The sequence below is a fragment of the Rhipicephalus sanguineus genome, unplaced genomic scaffold (genome assembly GCF_013339695.2).
Source record: "Rhipicephalus sanguineus isolate Rsan-2018 unplaced genomic scaffold, BIME_Rsan_1.4 Seq216, whole genome shotgun sequence".
NCBI lineage: Eukaryota > Metazoa > Arthropoda > Arachnida > Ixodida > Ixodidae > Rhipicephalus > Rhipicephalus sanguineus.
This window is the reverse complement of record NW_023614789.1, coordinates 507,501-533,076: the sequence shown is the minus strand read 5'-3', so window position 1 is coordinate 533,076 and position 25,576 is coordinate 507,501. Positions and strand designations below refer to the sequence as shown.

Genomic DNA, 25,576 nt, shown 5'->3' with positions numbered 1-25,576 from the left:
ACGTCAGAGGAGAAGTCGTTCGTATAACAGCGAGATGAACGCGAGCTTCGGAAGCAAAACTGAGGACTGAATCGAAGTATCGCGTCAAATGTTACCAATAAATTTTCATCGATTCACGACCAATGAGTTACCAACTATTTACACTCACAAAGGTCGGCAACAAAAGCGTTTACCTCGAACTATGCGCTATATCAGTGGTCTCAAACTCACCTCAGCTAGCGGGCCGCAGTCACGAAATTCAGTCCCGCAAGGGCTGGGATGATTAAAAGCTGGAGCGCGGTGAAGGCAGTGCAATGTCACTTAACGTCGCCTTTTGACAGAAGGCTTTCTCTATATCTCATATATCAGTGGCGTAGCCGGAGGGGGGGGGGTGCACCCCGGCCAGTGACCGTAGTGCTTCCCCCTAATTTTTTTTAAAATTTCACATGTGTATATACACACATACAAACGCACGCACGAACACACGTAAAGTATGGCGAACACCCCCCTTCTGAAAAACATGTATGGCTACGTTACTGCTGGCAACGCTTAGCTGGGACGAGAGAAGGAACGTGTGCACTATCTTCTTGTGCGGAAACGATCGTAGGTGCTCATCAGTCATCCCTGACCGCAGTCCTGACTTGTTCATTAGAAAAAAATGTATAGGACGATGACAGTCATGTGCCGGCCGGGCCGCTATAGCGAAACGTGCGCGGGCGGTGTGTTTGAGACCCCTTCTATATATTTTGTATTTTCTTAAAGAAGATGTAGTTGCATGTTTTGTATCGCGCTTTGTCTTGCGACTTTGATTCAATTCCAAATATTCGCAAACTTTCCGATGTAAAATAACTTTGATTCAAGTTCAATATTGATAAATTTAATTCAGAACACTATTGAGCATAAAAAAAAAAAACGCTGAACGAAAAGACGAGAGCGAATAAACAGACCGTCGTGGTGTACACATGTTGCTTTCTTTAGTCGCTGTCATACAGCGCAGATTTTTGATCGAATCATAACCCAACTGGCCCTAATACGTACCGTTATCGGGCAATTCATTCAGCAGCTCAAAATTAATAATTAAACGTTAATATCGTGCATTCGAGTACAGTTCTACAGCTTAGCTATTCAGTGAATTCTGCGAACACTTTAATCCCGTGTCAATGCTAAACTATATTCATACTTGCTGACTGTGGCTGCAAAATCACTTCCCAACTGCGTGACTCGCATCCTGATTGAGAATGTGCTACTAGGACATGGCCGCACATCGTAGAAACCGAAGCGTTTAAATTTAATTTGAAACTGTAAAAAATGGCGCATTTCAAATGTTTTCGCACAATAGTCACCAGCATGTAAAACTTCCCCATCAGAATTTTCGAGGTTTTTATGCCAATATTCAGGCGGCATATCGCTTCGCTTCACCGCCACACGTATTTACTTATTTATTTATTTACTTATTTATTTATTTATTTATTCTCAATTGTCTGGAGGTCTCACAGAGTGAAGGGAGCGAGAAGAGGTATGTGTATTAGAAGTTGATTTGAAGTGTTTTGGGACAAGTTATAGCAGCGATGATGGCGGGGAGGTGTTTGCAACCATTGCTAGTATAAGCAAATCTGGTATATGGCGGTGTGGCATGAGGATACATCAGCTTTAAGACGGTGTCACTAAAACAAGACTTTTTTGGAAGAGATTGAGTCTAAGATACTTTCGCCGATCTCCAAAGTCGGCTAAGCCAGGAGTTTGTTTCATTGATGAAACACTGAAATAACGAGTAGAATCATGAAACGTAAGACGGAAACACGAACTAGTTGGTGAATATGCGTCACTGAAAATTCAAGCGTAAACTAAGACACGGACAAGAAAGCAAACGAAGCGAGCGCCTATTATCAACCGAAAGCTTTATTATTTCACAAATAATACATATACCAAACCAGACCATGTTTACCCGCAACACATGCGCACCGTCCCCAAGTGCTAACACAGGCCAAAATCGCGCACGCTGCATCTCTTTCCTTTCGGTCGGTCTGTGTCTTTCGTTCACTTTCTTGTACGTGCCTTAGTTCGCGCTTGAATTTTCAACGGTGTAGAATAAAATAATTCACAGTTTCACCGAAAAGGCGAAGCGATGAATGCGATGCAACAAGTTGGGATGTTATGCGAAGTAGGGCTACCAGTTAACACCTTTAACAGCTGACCTGATGACGTAAGTCACCAAAACGCTGGTGTAAGGAAACGCGGCCTCTGCAGCGAGCGAAGCGATCTTCGTTCTGTCTATCGCTTCAACGCAAACTGAGCGGTGAGAACACAGCACGTACAAAGTACGAGCAGTCTGCTGATCCTTGTCAAGATAGGCGCGCGCGTGACCGCGCCCGGCTGCTCAAGTGCGCAGTTCAAGCCGAAGCCATAGATGCAGCCCCTCCTCCTGCACCACTCCCCCCCCCCCCCCCCTTGTCCTTTCGCGCGACGGAAGGCGGCCCGTGCGTTCCATCTCCGCCTGAGCCGCGATCGTCGGCTGCCCTCGCACGCTTTCACTCGCACATAGAACATACGACGCGTGGGGGGATGTCATCACTCTTGGACTCTATACGAACCTCACGGCGACGGCACAAATGCGCCAGGAGTCCGTATAATTGCTATCGCACTAAAAGGTGCGTGCATCCGCCGTTTTTACACTAATGAGCTTCAACGGATAAAATCAATACTACACACCTGGTGGCTTGGGCACTATCATCTGGCGGAAGGGACTCCTTTCCTCTGGGCAGCTTGGGATCGTCGACGCCTACGCGACGCACTACAGAGGTGGAATTATGCGAGCAAGGTCGTGGCTGCCACTGTCCACTGACACTGCGGGCAGGGCGGGCGGCGCTTCGAGCGTGTCGAAGCTCATCACCAGGCAGCGAGCTTCGCGGCTTTGCTGCAGGATGTCTCCCTGCAAAGCATCGGCTACTCAGAGCGTCTTTAAAACACACACATGAGGACCGGGCGAATGAACAGGACACAAAGGGGAACTACAAGTTATACTTTATTAGAAGCAGCAACCATATATAGGCTGAATTAGCCAATTAGAGGCTTGCAAAATCAAACACCACCAAGAAAATCCCACAGGGCCCGTCATGCATTCGTCTAAGACGACTGGAAGGCGAAAGAAAGCCTTCTTCTTTGTCCATTGTGTTGATACTCCCAATGGTACGCGAGCGCGACGACGGTTCGTGTTCGTGTGCTGAGATCAATGCGCACGCGTGCACGCCGCGCGCATCCGCTGTGGCTCGACATTGTCCCACTAGTTGCCGCGAAGTCAGCGCCGCTTCTCAGCGTGAACTCCTTTTACTTCGCAATAAGCACAAAATAAAGCGGGGATGCCATAATATACACATTGCAATGTCGAGGACGAATTCTGGTGCGCCAGAACAACAACACACTGCGTACACCCAATCCGAACGACTAATTCGTGCAGTGCCATGGATACCAGGCGATGCGACGTGCCGGTTTTGTGATTCAAGCTCAATTAAAAAATACAAATCTTATTGATAAGAATGCTCGATTCTGTCACTATTTATTCCGCAGTCTTTCCACTTTCGCCTGTGCCTTTGGACACGTTCTGGGCGGTTGTCAGTCCCTTTAAAACTTGAACACTAAGCCATCCTCGTGCACTCAACAGAAGTTGGGTACAACTTCGGTGTCGAGGACACACACGGTCGTCTAAATTTACCAACGGCGTATAAGTTAGATCAGTGGCCATCGGCTATATTCATCGCCTTTATATATAAAATAACTTTGAAATCCGTGACGTCACGCTAACATACAAGTGCAGGAATGTTGGCGCGAAATTAAAAAATTAAACCGACCTTGATTTTCTCTTCTATTAGCAAACCTATGGTGGTGAAATTAACGACAGTAGAGATTTCAAGGTATAATTTAGTAATCTAGATTGATTTAATGTTTCACTTTAGTGTCCCTTTGAGTTGACTTTCTCAGAGTCCTCACCCATGACTTCAAAAACGGCATGCCGTAAAGCCGTTCACTCCAAGCTTTGGGGCATATTAGAAGAATCAGACGCATTTGGACGCAGAGAAACGTATAGGTGGAAAGATCGACCACTGCGCGCTCCTGTGATCAAGCATGGATGTCGAGAATGTCACCGTACATGATTTTTTTTTGCTTGGGCGTTCCTTGATGCTCTGGAAAAAGCGAAAACATCCGGTACACACAGATTACTTTTTCCTTACCTGACTTCTTTGATTCTCCTGAAGAACAAAGAAAAAAGACATTCATTTTAGGAAATGTGACCCAAGAAGGTGTTTCGCGTCGCTCGGAAGTGCACTAACCAAACCGTTGCTCGAGGACATAAAAGGCCTTGTTTACAAAGCCCACGAAGCAGAATTAGAAATGTGCCTGTCATTGGCACGTCTAAGGTTGTCTGAATTTCAAGAAATTGCCGATGACAGTCTTTAAACGAAGGTGTGCACTGAAGTAGCCTTCTCCCTATAATTCTAACACACACACACACACACACACACACACACACACACACACACACCACACACACACAGCCCCGCCACGTGGTCTAGTGGTTATGGCGCTCGACTGCTGACCCGAAGGTCGCGGGATCGAATCCCGGCCGCGGCGGCTGCATTTTCGATGGATGCGAAAATGTTTGAGGCCCGTGTACTTAGATTTAGGTGCATGCTAAGAACCCCAGGTGGTTGAAATTTCCGGAGCCCTCCACTACGGCGTCTCTCATAATCATATGGTGGTTTTGGGACCTTAGCCCCCCCCCCCCCCCCCCCCCCCCCCCCCCCCCCGCCACACACCGGTGAGAGGGAGAGATGCAAATGTGAGGTGTAAGTTAAAGCGGGCTTTTCCCCACAAAGCCTAGGTATGCGGAGAAGCTAGCTTAAAAGCGCTAGTTATGACTGGGCACGTCATATGGACAGCTTAAACAAGCCACCGCACTTCACGAAAGCTGCTTTAAGCGAGTGCACGCAGCACATGCTTCCTGTGCGTGACTACCCCACAATACTTCACTAAGGCTAAAACCAGGTTATGGCTGCAACTGCAGGCTGCGTCTCTCGAACGGTCTCTCTCGAGCGTCTCCGACTTTCAGTAAACACAAAGCCGTTGCTGCGAACAATGCGCTACCCATAAAATAGCCTGTGTTTTGACGAATGTGTTTATATTATATTGCCCTGTTGCATATACTATGATTTGGTAGTTCGGAAGCATAACATGGCGGTCAACCATTTTTATTACTTTTTTTTGGGGGGGGGGGGGCAGCAGTAAGTGCGAATCGCTTCACTGCGCCGCCAATCCGGTTCCTAAATTACCCAAAGATGTTTGTTCTCGTTTCTGCAGCAGCACTCAGAATTACTCACTTGAGATGCTTTTCCTGCTTCATCCTGGTGAAAAGAGATGAATAAAAAGAAAAAAACAAGTAGGTGAAAAGCTTCGAGGATGCTCTTACACTCTCTAAGACGACTCCAGGGCGAAAGCATATGTCCCGTCGAACGACGTTTCGCTCATCACGTCCCATTTCGTGGTTGTCGAGCCTCCTCTGACGTTGCATACCTCTTCAGATTTCATACCATTGCGCAACATAAAAAACACGGACAACACAGAGAAAGACACACCCAGCGGAACTGCGCAATTTTAGTTCCTCAATTGTATTGAAGTATTGGATTAGAATAACAGAGAGCTGAGCTAGTTGGTAGGTATTCATGTTAAAAGATAACGCGTCTAATGATTGAGGCATGGCATATTGATAATAGTGGTAGCGCATGCTTGAGCCCACCGTCGATTAACTTGTATAAAGAAGAAATCAAATGCCTGAACAGTTATCTCTCACGTAGACCCCCACGTGTGCCGATTGATACGTACCACCACCTTTTGCCTGGGCATGCGCAGATACGTTTCGGTGTGTACTTCCTTTACCGCCGCTGTGCGCCCTTTCAGAGGTTAGTCAGCGTTTGTGGCGTCTTGACTTCTCTCTTGTGTCCGCGTCTGCACGCCCTGTCTTTTAACATGAAGTAATGGAGTTAGGTAGAAATGTGGGCGAGTTGGAATCGATGCGCACTTGGAGTACCAGCGCGAAAACGATGCCCCGTGTCCTTCTCTTGATGCTCCGTCGTCTTCGCGCTGGTTTTACAAGTATGAATTAATGGATTACCAACTTGCCCAGAATGCTGCCTCATTGGGCTCTTCAGACTACCACAAAATCCACTAGGCCTTGGCTCGCATAGCGCGCCCTTCCCGCTTTACTCCACAGCCGTCAGTTGGCCGAGTCACGCGTATGCCGCTTTTTATGCTCTCAAAGTGGTCGTGTTGTCGTTGTTGTTGTGAGCGCGCACCTCGCGCGCTCACTTCGTCATATTTTTTTTTTTTACGATTTCGAGTCGACGACAGCTTTTCGCTGAAGGCCACTTCACATGAGAGTTAAAAAAAAGAATGTAATATGAGGGCAGCTTTCGACATACCTGGCTTCCAGATCGCCTCGAACCCTACAAGAAGAAGAAAAACGTCAAATTAGGTACTAAGCAAAGTATGGGTAAACATCAAGCATGTGGCATCATGAATGTTTCACAATTCCAAGCACGCATAAGAGAGCTCGCCGAGGAAATATTTCTGGAAATTTCCGGAAATTCAATCTCCCTTGATAATGGGCTTAAGGTCTTTGAGTGGAAGATTTTGAACTAGACAAAAGTGTTTAAGATAACAAGTGAACAGCGACCTCTGACCAACCGAAAATATTTGGAGATTGGGGACACAAGACACCATCGCTGTTTCTAGAAAATTTCATTAACGAAACGACGTTCCTTACGCATAACTTCTATTCTCGAAGATTCCAACCTCCCCGGCTGAGTTCACCTCGCCTGAAGAAAACTTCTTGAACTGCCGAACAAGCTCGCCGAAAGCAAGTGCGCCACTTCGCGACCTTTGTAAGCTGCTCCTAGCCTATAGTTAGGCTCGGAGCAGCCCTGCAAAGCGGTACACATTAACCAAACGGGTAATATGTCATACTAAACATATAATTTTCACCACCACTATTCAACCTATCTTTCCCTAAAGTACGCAAGCAGATTAGAAATAAAGGTAAGCTATTGTGAACATATTTTTAAATATTTTTACATAAAGTCTATTTGAGCAGAGCTATGCGTTTAGTTCGGAACGCGACGTCCCAGTCTCCTATAGGTAGAAACTGCTGCTGCGAGATAAACACGAAGCACGCACTCATCGTCGGGTGCCTGGCCATCCACCATGTAACGGTGCATGCGCAGGAAGTACCGGGAGATCATCAGCGTCACCGGAATCGCGGCCAACATGCTCAGTAGGCAGCACACCAGCGACAGCCACAGGCCGTTCTGCGAATGCACGTACACAGCATGCAAACACGTGCTTACAAGATTACTCTACTTTGTACGAAGAATTTTGTTGATTGAAGGAGCGACCAGCTGCTACATACTGCGTCGAAATCATCTGCCTCTGCCACAACGGGAGAGTTCTACCTCAAAAGCTCGGGGTCCCGTGATTTGAGCAGAAACATCATCTGACAGGTCATACCACTACCGTACAACTTGAATGAAAGCAAAGTTCTGCCTGACGTTGCGTAAGTACCGCTATTCTGCCACTCTCAGCGGGGGTGCGGCAACCTAAGCCGTGCCGCTAAGCAGTTCTCACGAGCAACGCTGCTGCCAGAGCGAGGGTAGACAGCGACGTTCTACCAATGGCGCCATACGTGAGGTCTTCTCTCAGGTCACGTGAGCTGCTGAGGTGCGAACACCACTGAAAACAGTTTTCTAATTATACAACGGAGAGCCTCCCCTACAACAGTATGAAATCAGTCAGCGTGTTTTATCTCCTTCCACGTATACGTCGCGGAATTAACTTTAAATCTATTTGTTGAAAACGAAACGTTGACAGTTTCCTTCTGAAGACAGTGATATGGGTTACCACTGCACTCTGCTATTTTTGAGTGAACGGGAACACTCGCATTTTCTTTCCTATAAAGCTCGGTCGAATATACCTAGAGGATTTCATTTTGTGAAGTTGTCATTAATTCCGAGCAGTGAATTAGGGTCACTTGCAGATCTGACAAAGATACATGAATGAACGTAAGCAGTGACACGGCTAATAAGGAATCCCGCATCATAATACCACAGATTCTTGGCCGTAAAGTGTTCCATATGTAAGTACACAATTCTCGTAGAATGACCTAATAACGTAGATATATTTAGTGGTTCAATATATTTCCCGTCATACATTACCACGAAACTAAGATAATTAAGTTTCTTGCTTTTTTTATTACATGCATGTCGACATTTTCCCCTTCCCGCGACCCTAAATTTGCCTCTTGTGTGGATTCCGTGCTCTTAGAAGCGCGCATTTTAACTGCATAACGGAAATGTCAACACCGTCGCTCTACTTCACCTACGCAATTCACGGCTGGATGGACGGTCGTTTCGTATGTGTCCAGCCGCAATATACTACATAATGCTTCGTTGACAAGCTTCAAGTAACCGATTTTTAAGCGCGTGTCCTCACAACCACATATACGATCACCCTTCACATCATGGCACACGGGACCGTCCGGCTTCTCACCATATTGTCGGACACTATTCGGCACGCAACAAGAACCCGATGGACGCCACCCTCCGAGCGACCGCGCAGTCTCCCACGTGCGTATGAAGCTGCGAGTGAACACAGAAGCAAAGAAACGGTAAACAGCTAAAAGGCCACGGTTTCTCTTCTCCGCATGTGCACTTTTACAGAGCGTGATGCAATACACTTGGTAAAATAACGCAGTACTGCATAGCTCATTTCGACAACCATTAAATAGTTTAGTTCGTCCACAAAAATTTTAGCGTTTGCAAATTACCAGAGCCGTAAACATTATGTTGATGGCGCCACTTGGTCGTGCAGAGACTAATTAAGCAATCATTATTGATGCAAACAAGTGTGTTCTATACTCCACTGCTTGTGTATACTCTGGGCGCAATCACGAATTCGTTGCCATTTATATTTTACATTGCACCGCACTCATGGAACGCGAAAACGTGTCTAAATGGATTGCGGTTCGACGAGGCGTCTCAACTTGTCGGTACAATCGTTCGGAAACCCTGCAAAAAAGAACCAAAAGAAAAAAAAAAAAAGCAAAAGAAGACAAGAAAACACATCCCCCCCCCCCCCCCCCAAAAAAAAAGAAGGAAAGAAAAAGAAGCACAGCAGAGGCAGCGTGTCGGGGTGCGTCAACGTTTGTTACAGTCCAGAAAGGAGGTGTTTCCTCCCTCCGTTGAAAAGCTCTATGCCAAAATTACCGCCTTTCTCAGGATGACTTGAAGCGCCTGAGCACTCACCGTTTCGATCGCTTGCTTCCTTATCTCCTCCGCTTTCCATAACGAGTCGTTTAGAAAGAGAATGACTTCCTGCAAGTAAACGCGCTAAATGTGCCTGTACAGTGTTGAAATAATAATAATAATAATATAATAATAATAATATAAATAATAATAAAATAATAATAATAATAATAATAATAATAACAATAATAATAATATAATAATAATAATATAATATCTGGGGGTTAACGTCCCAAAACCACGATATGATTATGAGAGACGCCGTAGTGGAGGCTCCGGAAATTTCGACCACCTGGGGTTCTTTAAAGTGCACCTAAAGCTAAGTATGTACGGGCCTCAAATATTTTCGCCTCCATCGAAAATGCTACTATTCAAACTATTACGACGGCCAACTGTTAAATAATTATCTGTAATGGCACAGAGCAGAATATGGCGGTGAGCTTTTATTATATAGTGGCCACAGGGGAACGGCACATTTACAGGTCTTCAAAGACGAACGAGTGAATGACATTCGCCATGTAAGATAATGCATTAGCAGTTGAGGTCAATTAAATGTCCAGCTGACAAATAATGAGATCCACTTAAAAAGTCATTATATATTTGGTGTCGATGGAAGTGGCTGTGACGTATAAAAATATTTACTTGCGGATTCGCCGTTGCTACGACAGCCCCGATTTTAATGCGACAACATTGCATGGCGCAAAACGGAGACTCAAACACGCAGGGTAAGAACACTATCACAAAACTCTAGCAGTTTTCCTTATTTGCCATACCTTATTTCGCTTATTCGTCGTCCGCTTGCAATTTACAAAGTTTATCAACAGTACCAAGTTGAAATAATTTCGCGTGCGCCGTGCTATACCTTCATGCCGGGGCTTCCATAAGCATCGGGCTCACCTGGGCGATGGCGACGTCTATATTAGTGGACGGTCCTTCAAAGCCACTAGCTTGTCCGTGGAGGCACTTAAAGTTTTTACAGATTCCTAAAAGCACAAATGAATGTGGGAGATAAAGAAAACACGATTTTTTTTTTACACAGGAGGTTTTTCGCTCTTCATCATTAAGAGAATTTAAAAGGAAAGAAAGACCCGTGGCATGTAATACACTCGACCACCTGAGCCAGATTACGATCAGAAGCGTACAATATATTTTGACTAAATAACAATGTTTCGATATATCACTACCTTAAGACACATATTTTAATTAAAAATGCGACCAGTTCGAATATCACCCAGCTGAGCCGAACTCTGAAAATAACACCAATTTAGAGATAGGCGTTACCAAAGTATGCAGCGATGTGCATTTGTGTTTCAGCTACTTTTGAACTCGAATGCAGAAAGCAAAATTTTTATAAAGATAACTCTAGAAACGGTGAATTTTTATCGCAAATCTGACAGTCTTAATTTGAAAACTGCTGTTCGAATACCTTGTGAAATTTCTCACTGATTTAGCGCATTGCAATATGTGCGCCAGATTATTTAGTTAAATAGTTGATTAGTAAAATTGTTTGTCATTTATGCATTTTAATTTACCATGTAAATAATGTCAGACTCTTCAAGTAATTCAGTTTAGTGCGAAAACCTTTGCTATATGCTCCAGCGTACCCTTAAAAATCTGCTCACGTTAAAATAAAGGAATAAAAAACTGTGCTACAGGCACGATCGTTGAGCGAGAACTTCATTAAGTTTTTTATTTCGGTGATATTTTTGTCGGCGCATTTATCATGGCACACGTATTTACAATTATAGTTATTTACACATAGTATCACGTTGCAGACGTTTCTGCCCTTGCCCTCTAGGCTTGTGCGCCAAATATAAACGAGCGACAGCGCTATCAAACGGAACTAAATAATTTAAGTGAACACAATAATCAACTATGGTGACGCACATTTCAACGGCTTTCAAGAACGCTACGCTGTCTCCTCAGCGCAGCGTGTTTTCACAACAAATTACGAACTATCATGCGAAGTCTTCACACATCAAGGTCTAACAAAAATTGTACACTTAATATTTGAGCAACCAGTTATGGCTCCGAAAAATAAAACAAGCCATGCGCATCCTTTTTTTTTTCTTGCTTGCCCTACTTATAAACGATGGAATCATATAGAAGAATGGTCATTTACTCCTATGGATGGATGACACAGGTGGATCACGATGTTTCCCTATCATAAGCTAACACACTAATATATCAGATATTGCAGAATAAACCTTTTAAATTTTTGTTTGCATTGATCTCACGGTTCCCTTTTTACGGACAAGGTTGTGCACTAACACTGTGTCCGCCTTTCTATTTCCTCCGAACTTGGTCTGAGCTTGAAAGTAGCGATTTGCAAGCTGAAAGAAGTCACGCCAACTTTTTTTTTGTGTGTGTGTCAAAAAGTACACTTACGAAAAAGTTGTTGAATTCTTTCGCTGCTGTGCTGATCATCAGCTGCAAAGAAACGCACGTCATTGAACTACCGGTCACTCAGAGTGAGATCATTTTTCGCAAGAAAACGCATTTAAGACGCAGCTTGTCAGTTGCAACACAAATCTAATGTTCGGGTTTGCCTAGAACTGGTTTGAGCGCACCCACGCATATAGTGTGTATTGATTACCGTGCTGCATCTGTAGTTAACCTGTCACCGTCACTGCAGCTTGGGTGGTATTGTCAGTAATTGCAATTTTTTTTTTTGGGGGGGGGGGGCGTAATGCGAATACTGTGCATTCGTTATCTTCATGTGTAATAAGTTTTCATCTGCGAGCGTAGCTTTGTGTTAGCCGTCTCCCTGCCTTTGTCGTGATTGAAAGAAGACGGGTATTTTCAGGGCTCGCTTCTTTGCTTAACACAACCTTAACGAAAACCAGCAGATAAAAAAGCCAAGGAAAGTACAGAAGACGTTAATTGTACTGTTTTAAAAGTATTGTAGTAATTGTGATGTAGATGTGAAGAAAGTAAAGTGAACAAAAAGACAACTTGCCGCCGGCAGGGACCGAACCTTCAGATTATGCGCCCGATGCTCTACGGCGGCGGTCGTCCTTTTGTCTACTTTATCGGTTATTTATGTGCATGCAAACGAGGGAGTGTTCGTCGGCGCCTTTGTCATGGTCTCTTGCGCTCTCCCAACCTTTGACCTTAACCAGCCTTCCCACTTTGGTGCTCTTTTAAAGAAGTCTGTCACAACGGGAGTCTGCCATTTGCGCCAACATTTGAACTACACAACATCAATTTGTCGTAAACGTCGTAAAGGTACAAATACTTAATATGATGACTTGACGAGAATAGGTAACTCCAAAGCTGCATCCGCTGGGTGTCACAGGAACAATGAGTTCAATCACAGAAATGTTTTGAAGTCTACAGCATTGGTATGCATGTTACCCACAGAAGACGAAACTATTTCGAAAGCGTGTATAAGCCACCAAGTAAGAAAGTATTCAGCGACAAAGAAACGTGACACTCCAAACCACGAAACCTAGGCCTTCGCAGGACTCTCCCATTACCTGCATGTTCTTTTCAATAAATAGTCGGCTTTCGGCAACGAAAGCGTCCATATCCGCCTACGAAAGCGAACTAAGAAACTATACTCGCTTACAGCCTAAGCAAAAATGGAAGCACCGCCCAGAACCGCGGCGCTCCTGCCTTTCATTTGTGAAAGACAGTTGTGCTAGCTGCAGTTGCCGCTCGAACAACAAGTACTTTTTCTCGGCTGCTGTAAATACTACGCATACTAAGAGTTCGTCATTACTGGCTAAAACATTCCGTTTGGCTGAGCAGCGATCTCAGAATCCCTGGCGAAATTTACCAGGACGTTCAAGTTTCCGACCTAAAATCAGCGTCACAAACGTGTGTCTGTATGGGAAAGCCAACTACCTGAAACACTCGAGAAGTGATTGACGTTGTTGACGTCACGAAAATAACTACGGGCTATTGGATGGAACAGTTCTTCTTAGGTTGTAACCGGCTACAGATAGCGTTTAGTCTAAAAGCGATAGGAAGGGCTCAATGAACAAGCTCGTTTGCTTGAAGGAACTGCGAACCATATATGTTTGTAGCAGTGCTGTTGAACACGTAATTACGTGGGGAACGACGCTACCGCGGCCTTTATGCCAACGTGCATGATAATTGGCGCATAGGTAGTTTTCGCAATCTGCGGGAGCACCACAGAAAATAAAGAACGTTCTCTGCGGCAAACATTACCTCGTCCATAAGGTGATCCTGGCCTACGTTTGTCATTATGGTTTTAGCGTACTTGTTGACAGCCTTTATCGTAGAGCTCTTGACGTATTCTTTCGGACTTTGCGTTCCATCTTTGTCGAAAAGTTCTTGCCGGAATCGTTGAGCGTTCTGAAGAGGGCAGACAAAAAGGGAAGGAGAATTTTAAAATATTCAAAGTCAATAGCTGGAAGAGACAATAAAGTAAGCGGCGTAGCGATTAATTGGCGGCAGATGCCGAGAAGGGCCACAGCCCGCAACTAATGCAATGACTAACATACTTCGATTTCCAAAATGATTAACTACCCAAGCTAAACCCTTGAAGCCCGACACATCATTTTGTCACGCACGCTTCTCCTTGTGCTACGTTAGTGCTGCGCATTTGCTTGTTACACTGCAGGTTATGTACCTGAACATTCCGATTAAAGCTCGGGAAACCCAACGCACGGTAGCGTTTTTGATGTGCTAGACCAAGTTTTCAGTTGTAGTATAGTTCATCACAGCAAGTGCTGGTGCATCAGAGGTTATATTTTTGCTCAAGAAACACCTCATTATTTTTGTTAAGATCCGTGGTCTGAAGAAAACGTGACCATGTCGTCCAGTTTTCCGTGGCAGGAAACAATGCTTGGGCTCCGTAGGGTTAAGATAATGGCTGCTGAGGTCAAACGAGCTAAAAAAAAAAACGAATAAAGTCATTTATAAAGCGTTCAATCCAAGGGTGACACAACGCAAGTGATCGTTACAGTAACTTGTGATCAAATTACCCCACATTACCTCACATTGCCACATACGTATAGAGCGTTGAACGAGTGATCATCAAGAAATTAGCAATCCAGGAAATCTTATTTTGTTAATTACTTAAATAATGAATTACTTAACTGACTAACTAATTCATTCATTAATAACAAGTCGCGCAAGGGGTGCGGTATGCCGTATAAGGGCCTATATACACGTGTTAACTTTTAAAATCAGTTTATTTTCAGGCGCCTAGGTCTGCCTTGACAAATCTAATTAACTCACATTTTCGCATTCGGTTCATACTGAAATTCTGTCGCCGTGTCCAACAATCGAATACTCGAGCTCATGCGAATTGTTTCAACTATAGCAGCTTCGCATATAGTCAAATATGGTGCAGCACAAGACCACGGTATACCGAATCGTGGGAGTATCGGCCACTTTCAAACATACGCGACGTATGAAAACATGCGTTTGGAATAAGCAGCCACATGTGGTAAAGTTAGTTCGAAATTTTATGTATTTCGGCGGCGCCCAAAACCAACTCTGCAGCTGTGAAAATGTGAATCCATGAAACCTGGGCTAACCAAACTTCTGAAAGTAAACAAGTGTCCTTAATGTCCCTTTCTCATAGCTTGCCAGATAGAAAGCTGGATAGCGTATTTTACCGATTCTTCTTTTTTAGTGGAACGCTCACGCCCAAATCCAAGCTGAACTCTTCATTCGATTTTCAGCGTGAAATCAATATATCAGAGAAGTGCTCACAAGTTCTTCCAGCGGAGAAAGCGACAGGTGCGAAAGGCCTGCGTAGGCAGTTTTCTCGTTACATTTCCTGAAATTAAAAGAAAATTGAATCATTCAACGAAATTTACAAAGAAACCAAATACTAGATGCGTTCTGCATGAGTCAGCGATTCAACCAGTCTTGTCTAACCGAAGCAAACTAGGCTTGCTTATTGTAGTGATACAGAGTAGGCTATGGGGTCGGCCCTATTCTCTTGATTCCGAGCACACCCTCACACCGTCGTCTTACTTATGGCCACCTCTAATTTCTTCACAACGTTCGCGTATACATGTCTAATTCATTTTCCTTGCCATTCGCGAGTTACTATACGTTCCACAAGCCTGTACACACATGAACCCGCACACTGTTTCAAAGGGGTCAGTAAGTGTAAACAGAATCTTAAAATTTTTTTAGTTCCTAATCAAATGAAAAAAAAAGTCACAGTTTCGCCGCAACGGCGAAGCAATGAATGCAATAGCAACAAATTGGAATTTAACGCGAAGAACGGAAAGCAGCTCGAAATTGCCAGCGCGTCGCTCGAGCCCAAAGGACGAACGAAAAGTACGCGCAGACGAGCGCGAACTATCATGCGTCACAGCTCGATACTTGAAGCGCACTGCTGAAACATAAAATAGGACGTACGAAACGAACGAACAGGTACACACAGAACGAGCGCGAACTAAATGTCGCATATTACTCATTTCTCTTTGAACAGCGCGCTCCTTTCGCAAACGCGGCCGCTGCAGCGAGCGAAGTGACCTTCGTACGCTCTGTGACTTCAGCGCGGACATCGCGGGGAAAGCACAAGACATACAACCCCCCGCTCCACCCCCCCCTTCTTTCCTTGAGATAAGCGCACGAAAGCGACCACGCCCTGTAGGGCAAAGAGCATCGGCGTTCGCAGGAGCGGGGCGACGACTTTGAAAGACCAGCGCCCTGCTAGGGAGCCTTCATGTGCGCGCCTCCGTGCCTGGCACGGAGGCGCGCACATGAAGGCTCCCTACGCCCAGCTAGAGTGCCTCGATGCCGCACATCGCGCCATCTCACTGGTGAGTAAGAAAGCACGCCGAAGTAAATGGTTGATATAAATAGCTCGCCGTTAGCATGCTGAAATACGGCACTCTCCGTGGCTTAGCCGTCTAAAACGCCGCGCGTTTCGGAGCGAGAGGTCGGCCGTTCGATTCCGCGCGTCGGAAAGTATTAAATGCGAAGCATTTCTTAGCGAACTTCTGCGACTTCGAGCGTATCTATCTATCTATCTATCTATCTATCTATCTATCTATCTATCTATCTATCTATCTATCTATCTATCTATCTATCTATCTATCTATCTATCTATCTATCTATCTATCTATCTATCTATCTATCTATCTATCTATCTATCTATCTATCTATCTATCTAGCCCCCTACGTTTGGGCGCTCTCCTGGTCGTCTCCATAACTTGTAATATACCAAAATTGGCATAGCAGGGGAACTGTGTATGACGAATACGATTCACTGGTCATGACATGAATAACGCAAAATACCCGTCGCGCACGTCATGAAACCCTTTCTCTCAGTCACGTGTGGCACATACCCGTATACCAGAGTTCAGATTATGCGGGTATGTGCCGCAGGTGATACAGAGTCTCAACCAACACAGCAACCGCGAACACACATTGACACGGAAGGAAAGTGATAATAATAATAATATTTGTTGGAGTTTTATGTCCCAAAACCACGATATGATTATGACAGACGCCGTAGCAAAAGGCTCCGGGAATTTTGACCATCGGGTATTCTTTAACGTATACCCAGATCGCACAGTACACGGTCATCTAACATCTTGCCTGGATCGAAATGCGACCGCCGCGGGCGGGATCGCACCCGCGACCTTCGGGTCAGCAGACGAGCACCGTAACCGCTACACCACCGCGGCGGACGCAAGGAAAGTGAGGAAGCTGAACACAGAACACCCCTGGAAGACGCTAAACTGCCATCCACTCGTGCACGTGGTCCGCGTGGATACCTCGCACTTCACAAAATTTACCCCGGGATGTACCCTAATTCGCACTGCAAGTTTTGTTCTGTCAGGCGAGCGGACCTTAACCACATTATGTGGCAATGCAAACGTCACTCCCCTCCCCAGAGCCTTCGTGAACAATTAAGTAGTCAGGAGCTGTGGGAGGCTGCCATGCGCAGCTACAACCCCGCACTTCAGGAGGCTATCCTGAGGTGGGCTGAGGTGGTCGAGGAGGCCTACCGCGAGTAGGATCCCTCGCCTTCATCTCGCAGCCCCTTTCCCTTAAGATGGGATAAATAAAGTTATTTCTCTCTCTCTCTCTCGCGCACTACACTTAGACTCTTCATAGCCACGATCACGAACGGATCCGATTAACAAGTCCGGTCCAGCTACTGTTGCTCACTGATCACGGTGATGATGACCTTGTTGAAGAACTGTCAAGAACTCCTTCTACACATACACACGGGTTCGTGAAACGTGCGTGCGTTCTCTGCCTTAACGGACAAGTATACGCATAACAACTGTGACTGTAACGTACGTGCAGTGCACCTGCGCGTGCCACTCTGTTTGTATATCTAGGGAAACTTTCCTGAATGAAGCTTAGTTCCAAGTAACGGCTGTCCTGTGCGTCTCTGTTCCTCCTTTGTCCTGTTGGGATTCGCGCTGTCCCGAAGAATATAAGCGCTACATATCAGCTTACCGCGTCTGGTGTTGGTAACACCCATGTTGGCATCGTTACGCAACTGTAAACAACTGCTTTTATAATACATATACTCTTCGACATCAGTGTGTGCGTATATCACTTCAACGTTTCTCTAGCGTCATTGCGTAACGTTTCGTTCAATCTGAAAAATTACGCCACAGTCATCATCACGCGCTTGCTTCGCATAACATCGATTCCCACGGCACGTGGGATCTGCCGATTTTTTATCTATGAGCCCTCGCGGAAAACGTATATATCAAGCCTAACCTATATTAAAAACCTTCGAGAAGTAGTCACGACTTCTGTATGAAGGAAAGAAGGTGACTTTTAAGGGCTCGTTTTTCTTTGTTAGACACAATATTAATGAGAACAGACAATAATGCCAAGGAAAGTATAGGGGGTGTTATTCGTAATTGGGATATAAGTGTGAAGAAAGTAAAGCGGACGAAAAGATAACCAGCCGCCTGCAGGGACCGAACCTGCGACCTTAGAATAACGCGTCCCATGCTCTACTACTGAGCTACGGCGGCCTCTAGTCCACTTTATGGGGTATATGTGTGCATTAAACCTAGGAGTGTTAGTCAGCGCCGATCGCAGCCATGGCGGCGAGTGTGGAACACTCTTTTAGGGGCCAAGCTCCTGTTAGTCTAACCTTGTCACGTCTCCGTTGTCCGGCGTAACCACTTTTGCAAACTGCCCACTACTTCGTATTTGCAAACATCCCACTACGATCCATCACCGATCCATTACTTCACCGACCATAAAGCCGTTATAATGAAAGGGGAACGGAAGCCACCTTTGCAAACTGCCCACTACTTCGTCTTTGCAAACATCCCACTACGACCCATCACCGATCCATCAATTCACCGACCATAAAGCCGTTATAACGAAGGGGGATTGTTGAGATTGTAAGTGCACGCCAAAATTTGATGAATGCGCAGTGCCATACCGGCATAAAAATGAAGATACGCGCCTGATGATTGAAGCATGGCTTATCGAGAATAGTGGTAGCGCATGCGGGAGCGAACCGTCGATTAACTTGCATAAAGATGAAATCAAATGCCTTAACAGTTATCTTCCACGTAGACCGCCACGCGTGCCGGATAGATAGGTTCGCGCCTGTTGCAAGGGCATGCGCAGATAAGTTTTCGTGCCTTCTTTTTTTTCAGCCGTTGTGCGTCTCTTCAGTTGTTAGTCGGCGTTTGTGGTGTCCTGACTTCTTTCTTGTGTCCGTGTTTGCACGCCCTGTCTTTTTAGAATGAAGGGGGAACGGAAGCCACGTCTAGCTACCACTTACGATTAATAAAATTTCTTGTATAAATTATACAGTGTTTGTCACGTCTTTGATGATGTACTGGGCTATCGCTTTGATTACTGCTGGGCGAAACCACTGAAGATTTCACGGTGTAACCATGATTGCTTCAGGAGCTTCGCCCAAGCTCTTCATCATTCACCCGTGGATATGCTGTGAATTTTCTCTGCCTGTCGGCGTCACGTAATATGCGATCCTTTCACGAGCCGGCAGCTGATCAATTATCCCTCGCATACTACCTGAAGGCACCAAGTCTGCCAGAACGAGACCCTCGCTATGAATGAAGGAAAGAAGGTGACTTTTAAGGGCTCGTTTTTCTTTGTTAGACACAATATTAATCAGAACTAACAGACAATAATGCCAAGGAAAGTATAGGGGGTGTTATTTGGGATATAAATGTGAAGAAAGTAAAGTGTAATGTATGTTATAACTGAAAGAAAATGTTCATAAAGACTGGTATCGGTGCCGCAGGAGACTATTTTTATGTTTATCGAAACACCGTTGTAACATTTATCGACAAAATACGTGAGCCCACCCTTTCTCTGAAAGCTGGCTTCTTCAGATTAAGAGAGTATATGTGGAGAAGCCCACTTCAGTGATACGTGTACAGCGTATATCGGCATGTCTGCAAGTAAGGCCGTTAGCGTTGAAACGGGTGAGCGCCTCTCTGTAGACATTGCACGGCGCCGAACCTGGGCCTTTCAGAATCGTAGAACATTGCACAACATAAGAAAAATGCATCACAAAATTACATTTTATGTTTAACAATGCAGCATGAGGCTCCGGTATGCTGCATTGCAAGCAGTGATATGATGGTGGCATTTACGGCAACGAATCACAGGCACAAGTGGTACGTAAAAATGAGCCAAATATAACCTTTGTTTTTTGAACATTAGGTGAGCGCTTATTTTATATTGATCATGCGAAACTCAGCCGTATCGATAATACAGCAAGCAGACTGAACATGTGCAAGATTGTTGTAGAATTTCAGGCACTTCAAAAGTAACATGAATGTTGGTCGGAAGCGAGTATAGAGGTTCAAAATGCATTGAAAATCGTTCTACGAAATGATTTTCAGTATTTCAGCTACAACCGGTATAAATCCAGAGGCAGGGATAATTCCTCTCCAGTACCGCTCAAGTAAGTTGGAGTAGTGATGCTTTTTTTACACAAATAAACTTGTGAACCTCCGAGGTTCTGTATATGACAGATTTTCTCACACGTTCCAACTAGCCATATACCCTACAGTATATAAGGAATAAAATGAAGAGTGTGAAATTAGGGGCATACATAACACACGTGTCACAATTAAAGCTGAAATACATACTTGGTCTCTTTGTTCGCTTACTTACCCAAGTATGTTGCTCGGAGTGAAGTACTGGAAGAGTTTCCCCTTTGGAATATTAAATAAGTATTGTGCGGCCTGAAAATAAAACAAAAAGTTTCTGTTAAATCACAGCAGCGACGGCTGTGAAAGTCGCCTCAAATGCCGTGTCACCACTACTGTACCGCGCAATGGTGTCGTCGAGCGACGTTGCGTGCTGCAAAGCCCGGGATGTTTTGAAAGAAGCTATCTAGCGAATTTTCGGAATACCAGAGGAGCCTTCGTCAAAGGTACCTGAGGCGTAAAGATTTTGCTTAAAGATAAACAATTATCCAGCATACACAAGGTCATTTAGAAGTTATTTTACAGCGAGTAAATATTAGGGAAAAAACGAATAACAGGACGAGCATGAGACACGTTTCTTTTTCCAAATCCAGAAACCGAAATTGGGTTGAATTTCCCGGAAACGTAAAGCACGCCTAAGCACCTTTCACTTTCAAAACGTTTGTAATCAAACTGTGGCAATTCTTAATTGTAACGTGAACTCAAAAACGCAGTTTCGAATAAAGAATGAGCCAAATCCTGAAACTGTTGTCTGAATCAAACTGAGGCAGATCCATTAAACCAGCGCTGCGTCCACAATCGTGACCAAAACAACCAACATGGCCGCATCCAATCCGTTTCATTTGCGTCCTAGTTGCTTTGCTATCGTGCTTTCGTTCCACAATTACATTTTCTTGGGCGAGTTGGTGCCTACTGAAGGATATTACGTTGCAGTGCAAAACTCGAATACGAAGAGTAAGAGGCTGACTCTCCTACTTTTTTGTTCCTCTTAGTGTTTATTTTAGAGCTTTGCGCTACAGTATCATGTTCTTCTTTCGCTCAAAGACGGTATATTTGAAATAGAAGACAGCTGAAATGAAGATATTGGGACCGATCCATTCCTTTAAGAAGAAGTAGTGATCCGAAACGGCGCGGCATAGAACCAGCTAAGAAAGCTAAGAAGAACAGCTGAAGCAGTTTTTGAAGGCCTTCAAAAACTGCTTTTGCCTGGAAGGACCACTCGCCCTACAAGACTAGTCATCGCCAGTAGCCCCCTGCAACAAAAGGCGGTACCGACGGAAGCACAAGGATGGTGTTGATATTGTCGCAGAATATTGCTATATCGTTCATTCGCTGCCATTTAGACTTATTTTGCGTAGCCAATTCAAGCCCAAATTAAGTGTTCCATTCTTTAAGAGACAAATCTAAATTTTACTGCTGAGTACCGACGACAGTGGGCTATATATATTTTAGCCGCAATATAGGTTTGAGGTATTTTGGTGATAGGAACACACTGGCAAAACAATTGTTGTAGCAGGCCCGACCGTATCGTCAGTAGCAAAAAACTGCGTTTTACTCAGTTAAGGTGCACTTGGCACTTTCAGAAAAAAAAAGAAAGAACGCCACATATGCATTTTTTCACCGCAATAAATCCACTTGGAAGTGAGCGCTCTTTGCCTCTGCCTGTTTTGTCCCGTTTTTTTCCCTGATCTTGCATGCGCTGTAGAATACCTTTTAAATGCATCCGTACCAATTCGCCCAACACGCGCTTAAAAGACAAGGTAATCCAAAAGCGAAGCCAGATCCGGATACACCATGTTAACATGTACAGACAGGAAAGAAAAAAAAGAATGAAGCGTGTAGCGTATAAAAGAAAGCGCTTTCTCCGAACCAGCTGTTGTGACATCAAAGGCAAAATAGCTTAGGAGGGTAATCATACGGGCAAGCAGGTCATACACGTTTAAAGGTTAACAACAGCACGAAACACAGGCTAAAGATAACAACAGACGAAGCAATGAGAACTACAGCGTTCGGGATCGTAGGGTTTGCTTTGATTGGGTACGCACGCTATTTTTGAAATATAACGACGTTAGCGTATGATGCATGCGCAGTGGCGACAACGCGCCTTTTTTTTCTTTCAAGTCTGCGTTGTTCTGCGCTGTTGTTGAGCGCAAAGGCAAGACTGACCCCGTCCAGACTGGTTCCGTCTTGTTCGTCGTATGGCTCGCAGACGTAAGCCTCGAGCATAGCCGCCAGAGGAAAGCAGAACGTCAGCAGCACCGGGATGAAGGCACACGTGGCCCACATGAGACCCGCATTGCTGCACGCATGTCAAAAGGGATCTCTTGTTCACTAGACTCTCGTTGCACAAACATGCAATGCTTATAAAGGTGAAAGCCTAAGATGCCTTATCAAACGCGAAAATTGACCATCGGCGGCGTCGGCGTCAACACGAACGATGCAAAAAATCATCACGCGATGATGACATCATATTACATCACCACGGCGACACAGATCGCCAAAATTTGTTACGCTATCATGAGGTCACCACCGCATAAAGGGACGTCACATGATATCTTCGCCTTGTCAAAGGTGAGCCGATCACGGAGGCAGTGCAAAACCAGGTGATGTGCAGAACGCCTGCTACGCCTCCGATCCTGGGGCCGTGCAAAACAACGTTACGTGCGCAAAGCTTTCGGAGGGGGGCGGTGGAAGGTCAATACATTGACTGAGAAAAAAGAAAATATAGCTCCTGCATTCGCCGCGGTGGCCGCATTTTCGACGGAGGCGAAAATGCTTGAGGCGACATGCTGGCTTCTCGTGGATCTGCGCTGTATTTCATTCGCTTGTGCGTTATTGAGTTAGATTCCATTTAATTCGCTATAATCTCACATGGCGTAGCTCATATGCGTGCTTTTATGTTTATAATGGTATGTACTGAAAAATAAAGGAAAAAGAAGCAAGTTTCAGTTAACACACGTAACAATGTTCTGAATCGGTTGCACTTACGTCTTTAATGTTAGTAAAGTGGAAGTGCACCAGAGTTACGGATCTCTAGAATAATATCGCAGTAGCTCCGACTGTTTACACAAAGCTGCATAGTTGAGGAAATCAGCATAAAATAGTCCGATGTTTCGATCTAAACGAAAGGAAAGAACCTTTGTTAATATCGACACTTCGGACATTCGCAGACGCGTGAATTTTCTTTCTTTAGCTCTACTGAATAACTGATGCTGCAGTTTAGTCGGCCAGTCATCCCTCCCCCAATTTCGAAATGGCCGCCTAGAGATCGTTCACACCTGCGACTGCTCGATTCATCTCAAACCTCTGACCAATCAGATGCTCAGGAAGGGACGTCAGCTTACTTTGCAGGGCAATAGCAATGCGAGCAGAGGTTAATTATTGTGTCGACCGGGTATAAGTCGCACGCAGGTGTGAACGTCGGCCGCGTAAGTCGTTTGTCGTCGCCAGTCGCTAATGGTCGAGCACCGGTGCAAGTGGCAGCTGTGAATGAGCCTTAAGGCCCCGATAAAGTCGCCCACGGGCGTTTACAGGCGCCATGTCTGCCTTCACTCACGAGATGAGCACGATGCCTCCCATGTTACAAGCGTGTTTCGCTGCGTAGGCCTCACGTAGGAGCGATAGTTGGCGACGCCCAGGATGAAGCCGAATATAAGGCCCGCCACAATGGTGGCCACCGACACCACGGACACCATCAGGAAAGCCGCCCTGCAACAGAACACAGTTGAAGCTTGCTGCAAAGTCACGACGCCAAGACATCGATACGCTTCGCGAAGGAAGTTATGCCATATAGGTGTCTACGCCGGCGAACTTAATTTTAGAAGCACCTGTATTGAGTACAACGGGAAAACTTTCCTGCGAGCCATCCACTGAATCAGTTTTGATTAGCTATGTCCCACTTAAAGGAAAGACAAAGTTACTGCTTGGTCACTGCTAAGTCAGTCTATTTTAATGGAATTTCTTAAAGGAACATTAAACAGAAAAACGATTTTTCTCGTATAGTAATTACAATTTCACAATGCCGAAAGCACCAGTCACACTGCAAGAAGACGCTTGCGTAATCCAGAAACGCACAAAATGAATACAGGTGGTAACGCCACCTTGAACTCGCCGTGACGTCATATATTTTGATGGTGTCTACTAGCTAGAACCTACGTAATTGCTTATCGGTAAAAAAAATTGTTTACATTGTGCTGTGACGACCCAAAGTCTTAACATAGCAAGTTCGAGAAAATTTCCCCGAACCAATGTGCCCAAAATACGCCCAAAGACTTTGAAATTCATAACTTTACACTGACGCTCATGTACTCAAATTTTGGCGCGAAATTCGAAAATGATACTTTGACCTTTGACCTTCTGATAATGAACCTATAATGGCGAAATCAATAAGAATAGAGTTCTGAAAAAAATAATTTATCCGTCTAAACTTTTTAAGGTTTAACTTTAGTGTCCTTTTAACTAAAATAATTTAATAAAAGCCAGAGTACCTAAAAGTCTAGAACTTCAGTTTTTTTTTAATACCGTAAGAATTGAACTCACAGCAGCGAGGGTTTGGTAAGGGCGTATGCGTTTGAAGTGCACCGTTGACCCAGCAAACATGCGTTCCCCCTTTCTTTGCCTCGTTTCGTGCTGTTCAACGAGACGGAACACCAGCCAGCACGTTCTCAAGCACACCACACCCGTTCGCTTCATATTCCAACAGACTCATAAACGGTGACGAAAGATCTTCCTGCTTCCGTTACTGTTCTTCAAATTTGCCAATGCTAGACATCTTCACAAAATAATTCTGTTTCCAAGCACGAACATGGCAAAAATAAAATATACCTTACTCTCTAAAGTTCTTAAAATTGAATTGAGACTGATCCTTGTTTGCAATAATATAATTATATTTCACGTGCGTTTATATATGCACTCGGAGTCATCCAAGTGCTGAAACTCAAAACTTGGCCTTAAAAAATAAAAATTAAAAGGAGGAAGAAGAAGTCTATTTTTGCGCGCCTCTCATTAACTACCCGCTGCGCGCTAAAATACAACATTGGTCGAGATGTTATGCGTTAGATATTATTCATTTAGAAGTGACGCAAATGGCGATCAGCGAAATCCGAGAAGTTATTGTTTTTTGTTCTTTTTATCGTCACAGACCCGCATCTGCGATTGAAGTTCACAAAACGAAAAGACACGTATACGCACCTGTAAATTCTCAGGGACTGCGCGTTCACGATACTTTTATCGTGGTTCAACATGTGAGCAGTCCTGGCCAGTGTAATGTCTGAAAAGGAGGTATACACGCGGCATTCAAAGGACAGCGCGTGTCCCATCCCAGCCGTGGAGAGGCAAGGCACGATTGCCGTTTTC

At 44.8% G+C, this 25,576-nt stretch overlaps 1 protein-coding gene across 1 annotated transcript in view; it reads right to left on the bottom strand.

The window, feature by feature from the left end:
• Window positions 1-10,240: 10,240 nt before the first annotated feature.
• The window catches only part of LOC119376744 (uncharacterized), a 17,783-nt gene continuing 2,447 nt past the window's right edge, over window positions 10,241-25,576 (bottom strand). The window contains exons 3-8 of the mRNA XM_049411476.1: window positions 23,778-23,929; window positions 22,388-22,520; window positions 20,406-20,476; window positions 15,018-15,084; window positions 13,503-13,649; window positions 10,241-10,309 (exon numbers count right to left, since the gene is read on the bottom strand). Coding sequence (XP_049267433.1) covers window positions 10,241-10,309; window positions 13,503-13,649; window positions 15,018-15,084; window positions 20,406-20,476; window positions 22,388-22,520; window positions 23,778-23,929 — 639 coding nt within the window. The remainder of the gene's footprint in view (window positions 10,310-13,502; window positions 13,650-15,017; window positions 15,085-20,405; window positions 20,477-22,387; window positions 22,521-23,777; window positions 23,930-25,576) is intronic.